The sequence below is a fragment of the Medicago truncatula genome, chromosome 2 (genome assembly GCF_003473485.1).
Source record: "Medicago truncatula cultivar Jemalong A17 chromosome 2, MtrunA17r5.0-ANR, whole genome shotgun sequence".
Classification (NCBI taxonomy): Eukaryota; Viridiplantae; Streptophyta; class Magnoliopsida; order Fabales; family Fabaceae; genus Medicago; species Medicago truncatula.
The window spans coordinates 31,214,961-31,228,831 of record NC_053043.1 but is presented as its reverse complement, the minus strand read 5'-3'; the positions used below and the strand labels follow the sequence as shown (position 1 = coordinate 31,228,831).

At 32.5% G+C, this 13,871-nt stretch overlaps 2 protein-coding genes across 2 annotated transcripts; both read right to left on the bottom strand.

Annotated features, from left to right (window-relative positions):
- Positions 1 to 1,476: 1,476 nt before the first annotated feature.
- On the bottom strand, positions 1,477 to 4,195 carry LOC25488436 (COBRA-like protein 4). The gene is made up of 6 exons (XM_013608654.3): positions 4,084 to 4,195; positions 3,905 to 3,984; positions 3,298 to 3,754; positions 2,881 to 3,028; positions 2,251 to 2,540; positions 1,477 to 1,868 (listed from the first exon to the last, which is right to left on the bottom strand). The coding sequence occupies exons 1-6, from the start codon at positions 4,148 to 4,150 to the stop codon at positions 1,582 to 1,584; spliced, it is 1,329 nt and encodes a 442-aa protein (XP_013464108.1). The 5' UTR covers positions 4,151 to 4,195; the 3' UTR covers positions 1,477 to 1,581.
- Positions 4,196 to 11,512: 7,317 nt separating this feature from the next.
- LOC120578370 (uncharacterized) lies at positions 11,513 to 12,323 on the bottom strand. Its single transcript, XM_039831051.1, has 4 exons — positions 12,113 to 12,323; positions 11,913 to 12,009; positions 11,692 to 11,819; positions 11,513 to 11,601 (listed from the first exon to the last, which is right to left on the bottom strand). The coding sequence occupies exons 1-4, from the start codon at positions 12,321 to 12,323 to the stop codon at positions 11,513 to 11,515; spliced, it is 525 nt and encodes a 174-aa protein (XP_039686985.1).
- Positions 12,324 to 13,871: the final 1,548 nt, after the last annotated feature.

Below are 13,871 nucleotides of genomic sequence, written 5' to 3'. Positions count from 1 at the left end.
TAATAATTTGAACTCCATTTTATAACATCACAATAATTTATAAATAGGTCAACAAAGAACTAAATCCATTACTAACAATCACACCTCATTTTAGAATTTAAGTATTTTTTTTTGCCTAACGAACCCTTTTTTTTTTTTTTTGTTGAGGCCAAAATTTTATACTTAATTTTTAGGGCTTAAGACAGTCACCCCCTCCTGACCTTGTCTCAGATACGGCCCAGAAAATTATAAATAAATCTTATATAAATATGTATTATTTACGTTTATATATTTTTATATCAATTTTTACGATTCACCTCACTTATTAAATTTTTTTAATCGGTCCATCTACCACTAATTGTGTCACACTATGTTAATAAAATGAATATTAAGATCAAATAATTCTATGGCATTGAGTATGGTTATGTATCATAGAATATACTATGTCAGGAATGTCAATAAATTAAACTATTGAAATTTCTTTAAATAACCTTTTTTTTTGTGGCTGGAACAGATGTATTAATTCTTTCAATTAAGATAGTTTTGCTCTTTTAGTAATCATAAAAGGCCAGTGATTTCTACCTTCTAGTAATCATTTTTTTTTTTTTTAGGGTATGGTAAATCATTTCTAAATTCTTATCATTCCAAGAGGCCGCAGAGAAGACAACAAAGAAATAGGTTTAAAGAACAAAAAAGAGGGAATAAATTTAATTTTATTATTGAAGTATCTTAGTCATATCATATTTTGAATTTTCTAATTTTAATGTATATTCGCATCCTTATCGTACTTGTATCTTATCAAGTATTTATTTATTTTTTTTTTAAAAGTATTAGGGCATCATAGGTTTTCACTCACTCTTATTTCACACATTTGCGAAAAAACTTATAAATAATGAAAGAAAGAGAATAGTCATTTGATAAATCAAATTAATCTAATGAAGTACATGGGTATCCATCATACGTACCCATAAATTTAAAGTAGAAACTATTGATTTAGAAGTGATACATATAATATCAACCAGAGAGTTTAATTGAAAAACAAAGTAATGAATACTACATAGAAAATAGAAAGTGAGAAATTCAATTATACATCAAATTATTTTAGTGAGAAATTCAATTATACATCAAATTATTATGCACGGATCCTGAGTCCATATGTGATAGTGTTGGATGGCTTGTTTAGTAAGAGTGGAAATATGTTTTTTTTTTTTTTTTCGATAAAAGAGAGGATATATGTTAAGTTAGGCTGGTTTTTCTAAGGTTTTTTTTTTATTTTTTTTTGGTCCAAATCTAAGGTTTTAGGTTATGTGACTTTTAGGGTAGCGAAATGTTTCATATTGGTGGACCAATGCTTAAAAATCGTTTAAAACTTTAATAAGACTCATGGACTTCTCATAAGTAGAAATTCAAGTCATGGTTTATCTTCATAACTAAGAACATGACGTAGTTGTTATTAGTTCAGTAAAACAAGAAAACAAATATTAACGATTTGAGAAATTACGCATTAGTGGTCTCATGAAACTCCATGTTGCATATATTCAATCAAAATCAAACACTCTCGGTAAACTAATTTTCATCCCTTATATATACATCGGAAAAGACTCAAAACCAAATGAAAAATGATGCAACAATCACATAGGTTGTCATCGTTACAAAACTCGTTGGTAGCCTTCGAGCAGAATTTGGCAAGAAAGGGTATGAATCAGGAGGTGGAAGCATACATTCATCACCATTAAAGTATACCCTTCTAGGAAAAGCCCATCCTTGCTTTAGTGTAAATGTGTTCTTGTCCTTCTTCATAAGCACCTCAGATTGTACATTCCCTTTAGACCCAGCTTCCATTATTAGATCATTGTAAAATTTCAAACCATAGAACATTCCTGTGTCATCTGTATACACAAAAGTTAAAAAAACAAAAACTCTTCATGAAACTCTATGCATTATAGGGGTTTGGATTGCATGCACTCGAAATTTCACGCATTCATACAGTGGCACATATGTGGTTGTCTTATTAAGATCAGACGGTCCAGATTTCAAGCTTTGTATATTAGATTGAAAAAATAAATAAATTTGATTGAAATTTGGATTGTACGATATTAATCGGATGACCACAAACATGTTGATTGCAATGCAACAATTGTGACTGCATGCAATCCAAATTTGTACGAGACGTCGAAGTTAGATAAGAAATTCATTTTCTTGTTCTGTTAATTTCTGTTGATAATGCAAGTTAACAAAATATAAACAGTGTCTAATATTTGAAGAACTTACTTATGGCTTCATAGGGAAGAAGTGGCATGTATTCAAAACTATAGACTTGGGTAACATTACTGAGATTAGGGTGTTGCACAACTAGACCCCATTGTGTGTAATTCAGTCTATATTTGAAGTTGATGATTGCAATCTTTACACGCCAATAATCCTTGTAATTGTCTTTTATATGCCAATGCACACGAACAGGACAAAGGTGGCGCGTGCATTGCAATAAAGGTTTTGGTGCGATATCACTCTTCCTAGTCTTGTTATTTCCAGCAACCTCTTTCAGGATCTTTGAATCTTTCCTGCATTTGCATAATGACAAATCAAAATTAGCATTACTATTTTCGAATAATGTTACAATGCTCTAAATTGTGTTCTGTAACTGCAATTGCGGCCGCAATATAAAAGGCTTTAGAGGTTTCTATAACTGCAATTGCGGCCGTATGGTTAAGACTAATAATCACGCTTTTGCACAAAATTATGTTGCAACGTCACAAAATTATGTCTCTACAACTGAAGTTGATGTTGTATCAACCAGTTGTATTTGACTGCATTTCTTGTCCTATAAATGATTATGATGCAACCTCGACCACATTTTAAAAGTTGGCTAATAATTCGGAAGTAGAAATTAAGGTGTCTTACGTGACGCAAGTAGCATTATTCTGACAACCACAAGCACAAGTTGGACAAGCTGTGACTTGGTCATTGTAGAATGTTGATAAAGAAACACAACAGCTTGGGTTTTTGGAGGCAAGAAATTGTGAATAAGTACATGTCACATTCCAGGACACTGCATAGGAAGAAAATAGAGAAACATTAGATAATACTAATAATACATTCCACGACAGTTTCTTTAAAGGGTTGTTCGTAACCATCAAGGTTTTAGAAAATGATCTGCAATTACAATCAAGGTAACGACATCATGTTTTGATGTCACAATGACTGCAATTTGACCATAATTCTCGGTAGTATTAAAAATCGCGATGCAGATGCAATTTAACATCGTGATTGTAAACCATAACTATTTGCAATATACTCAAAGGGAATTAGTATGCATACTCAAAGCTTGAGCTTTTCGCCTACGATCATCTGTAAGAATAACAGTTGAAGGAACTCTCTTAGCAGGGCCACATGAATATCCCGCTCCCGGTCCAAGCAATTTAAAATCCTGAGGCAGTTTAACTGTCTTGTTAGTTCTTCCGGAGAGTCCTACACCCATCTGAAATGCCGAGATCGCACCTGAAGGATCCTGTCCCCACGATGTTAGCACACCACCTTTGCAACAATTCGTGTATTGCATATTGTAAGATGCTCCTGGTAATAAGTCAACAACTTGAGGACTTCTCTTGCAACTATGAGGAATCTTTAACTTGAACTTTGAACAATCGCCTTGTTCTGTTGCCTGCGCTCCCATCATGGCCCATATTATTTCTTTCTTGGCCCATGTCCATCCTAATGTCCATCCCGGATTCATAATGTTTCGATATAGTTGAAAGTTGAACAAAGTTACAGTTGCCTGCAAAAGTTTGACATCATAGTATATCGATCAGTTTGAAGATAGCCAGAGCATTAATTGTGGAGATCAACCCCTCGAAGTAACTGAGATTCATTTAAAAGATTCACCGTTTTGAAAATGTTTTTTTCTAAGAACTTGGAAATGACTTACCATATATCCATCTGATGTCCATGACATAATATCCCATCTTATTGTCACATTTCCAGTTGGATCCAATGGATCAAATGCCTCTACAAGCATAAAATAAAATAAAACAAAGTTAAATAAAATCATTTATCCAATTATATTCTTAGTCCTATGTTTGTTTTCATATATGCAAAGTAATTTACCAGCTGGAGATATTAGAATGAGACATAGAGCAAAAAATGCAACCAACTTCAGCTCTCTAAATTCCATGCCTGAAGTTGAAGTTCTAAGAAATCACCAAGTTGTTATAATATGTTGCACAATTTGCAAGTGTATAATGTGTTTGTCTTTATAACAAAAATGTGATTGAAGAATGTTATCACGTAGTAGTTGTAAGGTCCTTGTGATATTGTAATATCATCTTGTGAAATATTTTGTTTGCCTTAGGACACATCAAGTCTTAATCTGTTTTCTTTTTCTTTAGATTTCACTCACTTTTCAATCATGAAACCATCAACTTCAAATTTGTGATTATGCTTTATGGTTTGAGATTATTTCTGTCTAGTTTAATCAACTGTATGATGTTGATTACTCCCTTCCTTTGTCCCACTGTGACATATTTGTTTATTTTACACATATTAAAGAATAAACCTATAAACTTACAAGAATTTTTTTTTAATTTTATCAAGTATCTATTATATATTCATTCTTTTTGTAAAAAAATATATGTGTGGATTCACCATTACCATAAATTTAAAGTGGATAATATTGACTTGAGAGTGATACACATAGTATTAATTAGATGATACAATTCACCAAATAATAATTAATACTATTATTTTGAAAACTGAAAAATGACACTATTTCCCACATAATTATTGTTTAATTTTTAAAAATGTGTTACTCATTGTATAATAGAATTGAGAGAAGAAATATTACCTTTGAAATAGTTAAGTATATTTAGATTTTGTGTTACTCAACATCAATGAATATAATTATTTTAAGTTTACAGGGAAAATAGCAAGATCAATATGTTATCTCTATGATATGATATAATATGTCAATCAAGCTATGAAGTGGCTTGGGGAATGTGGTATAGAGTTACCATCTTTTGGGATTGATTGAAAAGTAGTAGGGTAATGTTGCAACGCATTTAAAATGGGTCTTAAATCTGAGTCAAAGTTATTGGGCCTTCATCTTCAGATTATCTATCACACAACAATTTACTGCTTGCACCCTACGTTTTGCTGCTACTATGTTTATTATATTTCCTCTCTCAAAATATTCTTCTATGAAACTTTACCGATGTAAACTTATATATGGGTGTATAAATCCGGACAATTATATAGGACTTAATGAATTTATAAGAAAGAAAATGTTTTATCATCAAATATTTGCTATTTAATCATATTTTTCTTGCTTTCATACAAACATAATCAAACTATACTCTCACTCAAAGGGAATAGTCTAGTGAAGCATGACTGGACTTTTATTTGATATATTGCAAGGTTTAAGTATACTAATTTCTTTGAAGCGGGCTAAATGTATTTATATTTGTAAGTGTACATTGGTGTTAGAGGTTTTTCTTGTGCTATCTCCTCACTCAAAAAATTTCTTACAGTTGACAACTAGATGAAAGATATTTTTTCCTTAGTGTTTTTTTTTTTTTTTTTAATAAATCGGGAGAGTGGACATGCATCAAGAGGAAACACTAACATCCCAGAAAAAAGAGGGGGGACTAGGCCAAAACCCTCAGAAACAAACAAAAAAACTACCATAGACTAAGGAAATCTTTAGTTTGGAAGACCACATCTATCTCGAAAGAAATCAGAGCGTAAGTCAGGTGGTAACGTTATGTGTCATACCGCTCTGTGGATGGAATGACCCATGTTTGCTAACCTGTCAGCACAAACATTACGTTCACGGTATATATGGGAAGAGATAACCTGCACCCCAAGTCGACAAGCATTATGCCAGCGATTGCGATGCATAATCGGAACCAACGAGGGAGATTTGAAGACGGCAGGGGCACTAGAAGAATCACTTTCCAACCAGATATTGGTCCAACCATTTTGTGCCGCATACTCCAAGGCAAAAATAATACCCTGAACCTCCGATGAAAAAACTGTGGCATGACCCAAGTTACAAGAGAATGCACCGAGAAAGGTACCTAGATGATCACGAGAAATACCACTGCAGGTCTAACGCCCTAGTTGCTATTTAATTATTTTTAGTTGATTTATAGTCTTTTATATGATTTTAAAATGATTTATGTTGATTTTATGTTGTGGTGTATTTTATTAAATGGTTATTTTTATTATTTAATAGAATAAGTGGGAATTACAATTTATTGGAGTTTTGGGGGTTAAATATTAATTAAGGGAATTAAGTGGAAGTTAATTGAAATTAAAAGGGAGTTAAGTAAGGAGTTAGAAAGTCAGAAAACAGTTTTTACGTACAAGCAAATTTTGGGAGAAAAACCAAGAGAAGAGCCAAGAGGGGAGAATCTGATTTTTGGTAGAGCTTTGTTCATCAAATCAAGGTAAGGGTGGGACTAACTCTCAATGATAATAGTTATACAATTCTGATTTTGGTTTAGCAAGATTCTAGTTGAAATTGGGAATTGGGGGTTAGGTTTTGATGATGATTTTTGAATTAAAGAGTGTAGAATCCATGACATTAGTGATAGATTGTGTTCAGGTCGTAGGCAGAAACTTATAACACTTATGTAATCAGTTTTGGGGATTGAATTGGGAAAAATTGGGACTTTTGGAGAAAAACTGCAGAATTCCCGTAGTCAGACCTGACACAATTCGCCATGGCGAGTAAGCTGACTCGCCTGGCGAGTAAGCCTTTTCATCGCTCGCCTCGCGAGCAGAACAACTCGCCATAGCGAGTACCTGAGTGAGAAATCATGATTTTTAAATTGTTGTTATTAGACGTAAGTTGGATGGTTTTGAGTGCCTGGATGTTTTTAGAGAGGACTGGACTAATTTTTAGATTAAAAAGATGATTAGGGAGCTTAAAAATGAAGATTTAGTGAGAAAAATGTCAAAACTCCCGATAGCACCATTTTCCTGCTCGCCACGGCGAACAACGAACTCGCCATAGCGAGTAGCCCTTTTCTTGAGCTCGCCATAGCGAGCAAATGCACTCGCCTCGCGAGTTGCTCAGTGGCTGAGAGCCGCTTCTGCTTTTGATGTACTGTTGGGTTGGAATGTTGGGTATTTTTAATAATTATGATTAATTATAATATTTTATCAGAGTTGTTGATTGTATATGAATGATTGTTGATTGTTGATTTGAGTATGATTGTATGTAAACAAATTATATAAGTTGTTGAATTCCAATGTTGAATGTTGTGGTGTTGCTAGTTGACCATGTTGATGCATAAGTCATATTGATGTTGTTGTTCATGTTGTTGTCGTTGTAGGAGAGTTGTATGTTGATATACACTAAATTGAGTTCATTGCATCTCATAATTGTTGAGGGCTTATGCCCTGTGAACGCCTTGTCGTTCAACCCGTTGAGGGCTCATGCCCTAGGAATGCTTAATCATTCCAACTGTTGAGGGCTCATGCCCTGTGAATGCAAGTTCATTCAATCGTTGAGGGCTTATGCCATGTGAATGCTCGTTCATTCAAACGCATTAAAATGGCACCACATGCATGTGCATTGTTGCATTGTTGTCGTGTCATTGCATATGTCGTTGTTGTTGGTTGAGTGGTAGTTGTTAGAATGAAATTGCAAGATGTTGATAATGTTGTTGATTCATGAAATATATATATATATATATATATATATATATATATATATATATATATATATATATATATATATAATGAAGTATTGTTGTCATTTAAGTTGTTAAATTCAATTGATGAATTATATATCTATTATTGTTGTGGTGAATCTCACCCCTTCTGCTTGGAAATGTTGCCCTTCGTATGGGTAACTTGCAGGTGATCCAGAGTAGTTAATTTCGTTGCTGTTGTGAGTGGACTTCCCTCACATGTGTCGTAGGGCTCTGATACGTAACGGGATGGGGATTATACATATGTCGTTGTATTTTCATCATTCCTTATGTATCATTTTTGAGCCTGTTAATGTTGATTTAATCTTCAAAGATATTTTGTTGAGGCCATGTGCCAAGAATTGTTGGAAGTTGTTTAATGTTTAAGATAATTTTCCGCTGCAATGTAATAGTTGTTATGTTGTTGAAGTTTAATAAATAGCATTCAATTCTATTTATGTATTTTTGAAAGCAGTGTGACATTCCGTTAGTTGATTTAACTCTGATTTTATTTAATATTTACGTTGTTGGGTTATCGGGGTGTTACAGCAGACAACATGATTACCAACAACTGAATCATCTGTATTAACCTTCTCCCAAAGAGGGGAGGGCGCTTTCCAAAACACAGTAATAATACCCTTGAAACGCCGATGGTGAGGAGGAATAGAAAAAGCATCAAGAATAGGAGTATCTAAAAGTAGACAATGATCAGCAGACAAGTTGCCACTAAGAGAGATAGCAGCATGTAATCTAACCTTGGCAATGAATAGACACTACATTCGAAGAGAACCGAAGTGAATTCCTTAGTGTACGATGAAAAAAAGTTTGTTGAAAAGTTGAGTAAAAGTTCAAACTATAGATAATTGTTTCCTTAAAAAAAAATCTATAGGTAATTGTTGTGACATGGAAAGGAGACATTATATTTTTGAATACGCTTCTAATGTAATTATACACAAAAAAATAGGGTTAATAGGCTTTTACCCCCCTGCAATATGGGCGTATTTTGGTATAGCCCCCTATAAAAAAAAAAAACTTGGAGATTCCACCTCGCCGTTTGAAGATTCTTTGGTTTTGACCCCTGATGGTATGTGACTGGACAAATTAGCTTAGGTGGCACGTTGACTGTGTATTGATCAATGAAGTGACACTTTGACTTGGCTTTATTTATTTCTTTTCCAATTTTTTTAATTCAATTTAAATTTCCTTTATTAAAAACTTAATTTAATGAATTAAAAACATTAAAAAAAAAAAAAATTCTTCTTCTCCACCTTTCCCTTCTCTGCTCTCTTCTCTTTTCAAGAATCATCCTTCTTCTCTTCTCTTTTCTCTTTTATTCAACAAAAATCAACAATAAACCTCATCCACACATATAATTCTCAAACCAAAAAACACACTAGTTTATCATTTTTATCAAAATAAAATCCACTAAACACACACCCATAAACAAAAATCAAGCAACAACCCCACAATAGTTTCAGTTTTGAATTTGGTAACACATCAAGCAACAACACACTCGTATTAAGTTTGAGTTTTTTTTTCAATTGAAGAGATGAAAAAATGGATTAGAGAAGAAAGAAGAGAAAGAATAGAAGAAAGAGGAGAAGAGGGAGGAAGAGAAGAGAGGATCCGAGAGAGTAGAGGGATGAACGTTGTTGCTGGAATTAGGAAGGAGAGAGAGAGGAGTTTGAAGTTCTAACTCTTCTCTTTTCTTCATCATTCTCTTCTCTTCCTTGTACTGTTCATACCTAGAAAATGGGTTATTGATTCCCAATTCTAACCTAAATTTGTTGTTTGATTTGATTCCATTTTTATTGTTTATGATTGATTCGATCCGAAAATGAGTTGTTTGTGTGTTGTTGTTATTGATTGGATCCGAAAAATGGGTTGTTTGTTGTGTTGATGTTGTGTTGTTGCTTGAAAAATGGAGAACAAAGAGAGAAGGACATGAAGATGGTGATGGTGATGAAGAACAAAGAGAAAGGAGATGGAAGGGAGGGAGAGGATGGTCACGTGAATGAGAAGAGATTAAAAGGAATTAATTGAATTTTTTTTTGTTTTAATTTTTGTTTTGTTTTAGTTTTTTAATTGATTTTTGTTTTAATTTTTTTTTGTTTTATTTTATTTTATTTTAATTGGTTAATGTTATTTTAATTTTATTATTAATTTTATTTTATTTAATTTTTATCCAAGTGGATATTAAAAAAAATCAAAACTAAAATTATTTATACAGTCAGCATGCCACATCAACCAAAATGAACAGTCAGATGCTGACTATTGGCTGTGGGGGGGTAAACCAAGGAATCTTTATATTACAAGTGAGAATCTACAATTTTTTTTTTTTTTTTACATGGGATAAACCAAAAGTCTCCTAAATGGCAGGGAGTAAAAGCCTATTAACCCAAAAAAATATTCTAATGTAATTAAATTCTTTAAATATAATAATTTTAAATATTTTATATGAAACTTACTGTGTACATATTTGTTTAATAAACTTTAGCTTTTGGATTTGCTAAAATCTAACCTAGCCCTATCTAGTATGCTGCGACCTTAAATACATCATTACAAGAATTTTGAAATCAATTTGTGAAAATTGTTAATATTTACTCATTCGTACAAGTTTAAACCAATAACCTTCAACTCATTACCCCTTAATTAAAATTAGTTGAGTTATTTAACCCCTCCAATTTAATCTATTAATTAATTATTATAACCCCTCCAATTTAATCGATTAATTAATTGTTATACTAGACTTTAGACCCGTGCATTCGACTAATATATAAGAATAAGTAATGGTAAAAAAAATCCTAAAATAAATAAAAGATGAAGATTATTATACATTTTACTTACGTAAGTTCAAAAAATAAAGTAGGAGATGACATGAAATCGTTTAAATGGAAATAATAGGAAGAATTTGTTAATAAGAGTGATTTTATTTTTTTTATTTTTATGTTTATCTGTTTATTGTTGTGTTGGAAACAAAATAGGAGGAAATTGTTATAGGAATAGGAGGTACGATTTTTAAAGTTTATCTCTTAATTAAACAGGTTTAATTGAACACAGGGGTAATAACGTAAAAGTCATCATAAAATCTAGGTTAAAATTAGGTTAAAAATTGGCTTACGGGTTAACTTTTATATATAACTAGACCATTGACCCGTGCTAACGCACGTGTCATTTAAAAAAATTAATACTCACTGAAAAAATAAGACACTATAGTTCGCTTGAATGAAAAAATTGTCGTGAATCAAAGCAAAATGTCAATTACCATAGACTTTGTTATTGTTCCATAATTCTAGTACGTAGTTCCTATTACTTTAACATAACATATAATTTTAAAAGGGAAACTGAAGTTCGTTGACATGCAAATAGTTTCAATAAGTAAGAAAATGAATAGTACACAAAAAAGTCCTACACATTACGGAAAACTTTTCTGTAGACCACACTTGCAACATCGGTATCATCGCCGTCGTCGTCATTAATCAATATCTTTAAACCACCCCTCGAAGTAACCCGTGATATTGCGATGTACAACTGTCCATGTGAAAAATAACAAAGATGAATCCAAAACGACATCTAAAAATTTCAATAAACAGATAGCTACATCAGTTGACTCAATCATGCTTTCAATTGTCATTCGGTTAGTGTTGAGCAAGTCATCTGATAAAGACGCGGAGCTGTTCGTTGAAATTTGGCTGACACTTCGGGTGAACTGTATTGATGCATTTTTCATTCTAATAAAAGGGCACCAATGTTAATAGAAGAGTGGTGAGACCTCCAGACAACTTAATTACGACCAAAAAAACTTGCCTTTATTCTAAAGCATATAAAAATGTAAATGGTTACTGTGTCATGTACGCAGCGACATCAGGAAAATCGCCATTAAGTATCAGCTTAGTCCCATTAAAGGCATTAGCAACTCCCATAGCACCTAATTTTTTAAAAATCAATTGCAAGTGAACATAATTTCACATTTCATTGTTGATATCAGCAGAAAGCACAAACTTAAAACACGACATACCTAAATACATGCGTGTCTTGCAAAACTGCAATATCAATATAGTAGGTGTGTCGTTGTCATGGTTGCCATAAAAGGTCACAATTTTGTCTGCATGTTCACCCCAAAGAGAGCAATGCAAGCGGTTGTTTCTGTAATAAAATATTACCAAAATATCAATTCAGGAACATAAGGTATATTAAAATTATATTACAACCAGGTACAAAGAAAGAGACAAATCTTACTCAAGATCTTCTAAAGTGAGATCAATAACCCTGTTTTTCCTTCCGTCCTTTTCAGTTTCCCTTATATCACCTCTTTCAATTACATGACCAATAACATCTGAAATTACGTATACAAAAGCAAAAACAAATGTATGAAATTGCTAAACGAATGCTTATAGGTAGAAATAATGTACAACACACATTCAGAATTGAAGTCTTACCCGTAGATACTTCCTCGACAGTTGAAGAGAGAATTTCATTGAATGGCTTGAACTCAAAAACGTTCATAGGGATAGCAGGCGAGTGTACTTTGGTAAAAGTTGAATTGTGCATCATACTAAGCTTATGTTTGTGTGAAGTTACCTTATAAGGACTTTCATTAAAACCTACCATTGCATTTTCAAGCTGATATGTACCCCCTTCTTGAACCATGGACCTGAACTTTGCCACCAAATCTTTTCTAGATGTGGCGTGAATACGTCCACCCTATTGACGACAACAACAACATTAAACAGCTGGTTAAATTACATAACTAAAAAACAACAATGACATTAGTTTAATTTTAAAGCTAAGAGTGCAAACATGCAGAAATCTTTTCATCGACCACTAACATGTTCATGAAAATGATGCTAGTGGGGACCTTCTTCTCTCGAATCAACCAAATGTGAGCAACTCGCACACACATCTTGAAATTCTTTCTTCATCCAAAAACAGCTGAGATTGGAGTGTATTTGGCAGACATCATTGGCTTGTTTTTTCCTTTCCAAGAAAGAGGATGCTTATTTAGATTGAGATGGTTTGGCTAATAGGTTATGATATATTTATAGGAAAAGGTGGAATACGTGTGAGTAGGATATGTCGGTTGAGCAATAAAGAGTATTAGTTATCTAGATAAGCACAAAATAGTGGAACAAAATTAGGAAGTGGCCAACATTTTAGGATAAAGATTAATATGAATAAAATGAAATTAATATTGTTGATGGGGCACTTTGTTTTACTTAAGAATTGGCATTTTTTGTGACTTAAGAATTACCATAGTTGATTCGCCAAAACATATTTTAGAGATGTGGATGAAATGTGTAGTAGTTACTTGAATGAGAGGAATTGGGATTTTTAGTTTGTTTCCACCCAAAACATATTTTAGAGATGTGGATGAAATCCCCTACTTATTTGAATGAGAGAAATAAGGATTTTAGTTTGTTTCCACCAAAAAGTTACTTTAGAGATGTGGATGAAATCTCTTAGTTACTTGAATGAGAAGAATTATAATTTTTAGTTTGTTTCCACCGAAAACATATTTTAGAGATATGGATGAAATCTCCTACTTATTTGAATGAGATAAATAAGAATTTTAGTTTGTTTCCACCAAAAAGTTAGATCAGAGATGTGGATGAAATCTCTTAGTTACTTGAATGAGAGAAATTAGGATTAGGATTTAAGTTTGTTTCCACCCAAAACATATTTTAGAGATGTGGATGAAATCTTTAGTAGTTACTTGAATGAGAGGAATTAGGATTTTTAGTTTGTTTCCACCCAAAACATATTTTAGAGATGTGGATGAAATCTTTAGTAGTTACTTGAATGAGAGGAATTATGATTTTTAGTTTGTTTCCACCCAAAACATATTTTAAAGATGTGGATGAAATCCCCTAATTAATTGAATGAGAGAAATAAGAATTTTAGTTTGTTTCCACCAAAAACTTAGTTTAGAGATGTGGATGAAATCTCTTAGTTACATGAATGACAGAAATTAGGATTAGGATTTTAGTTTGTTTCCACCCAAAACATATTTTAGAGATGTGGATGAAATCTTTAGTAGTTATTTGAATGAGTGGAATTAGGATTTTTAGTTTGTTTCCACCCAAAATATATTTTAGAGATGTGGATGAAATCCCCTAATTATTTGAATTATAGAAATAAGGATTTTAGTTTCTTTCCACCAAAAAGTTAGTTTAGAGATGTGGATGAAATCTCTTAGTT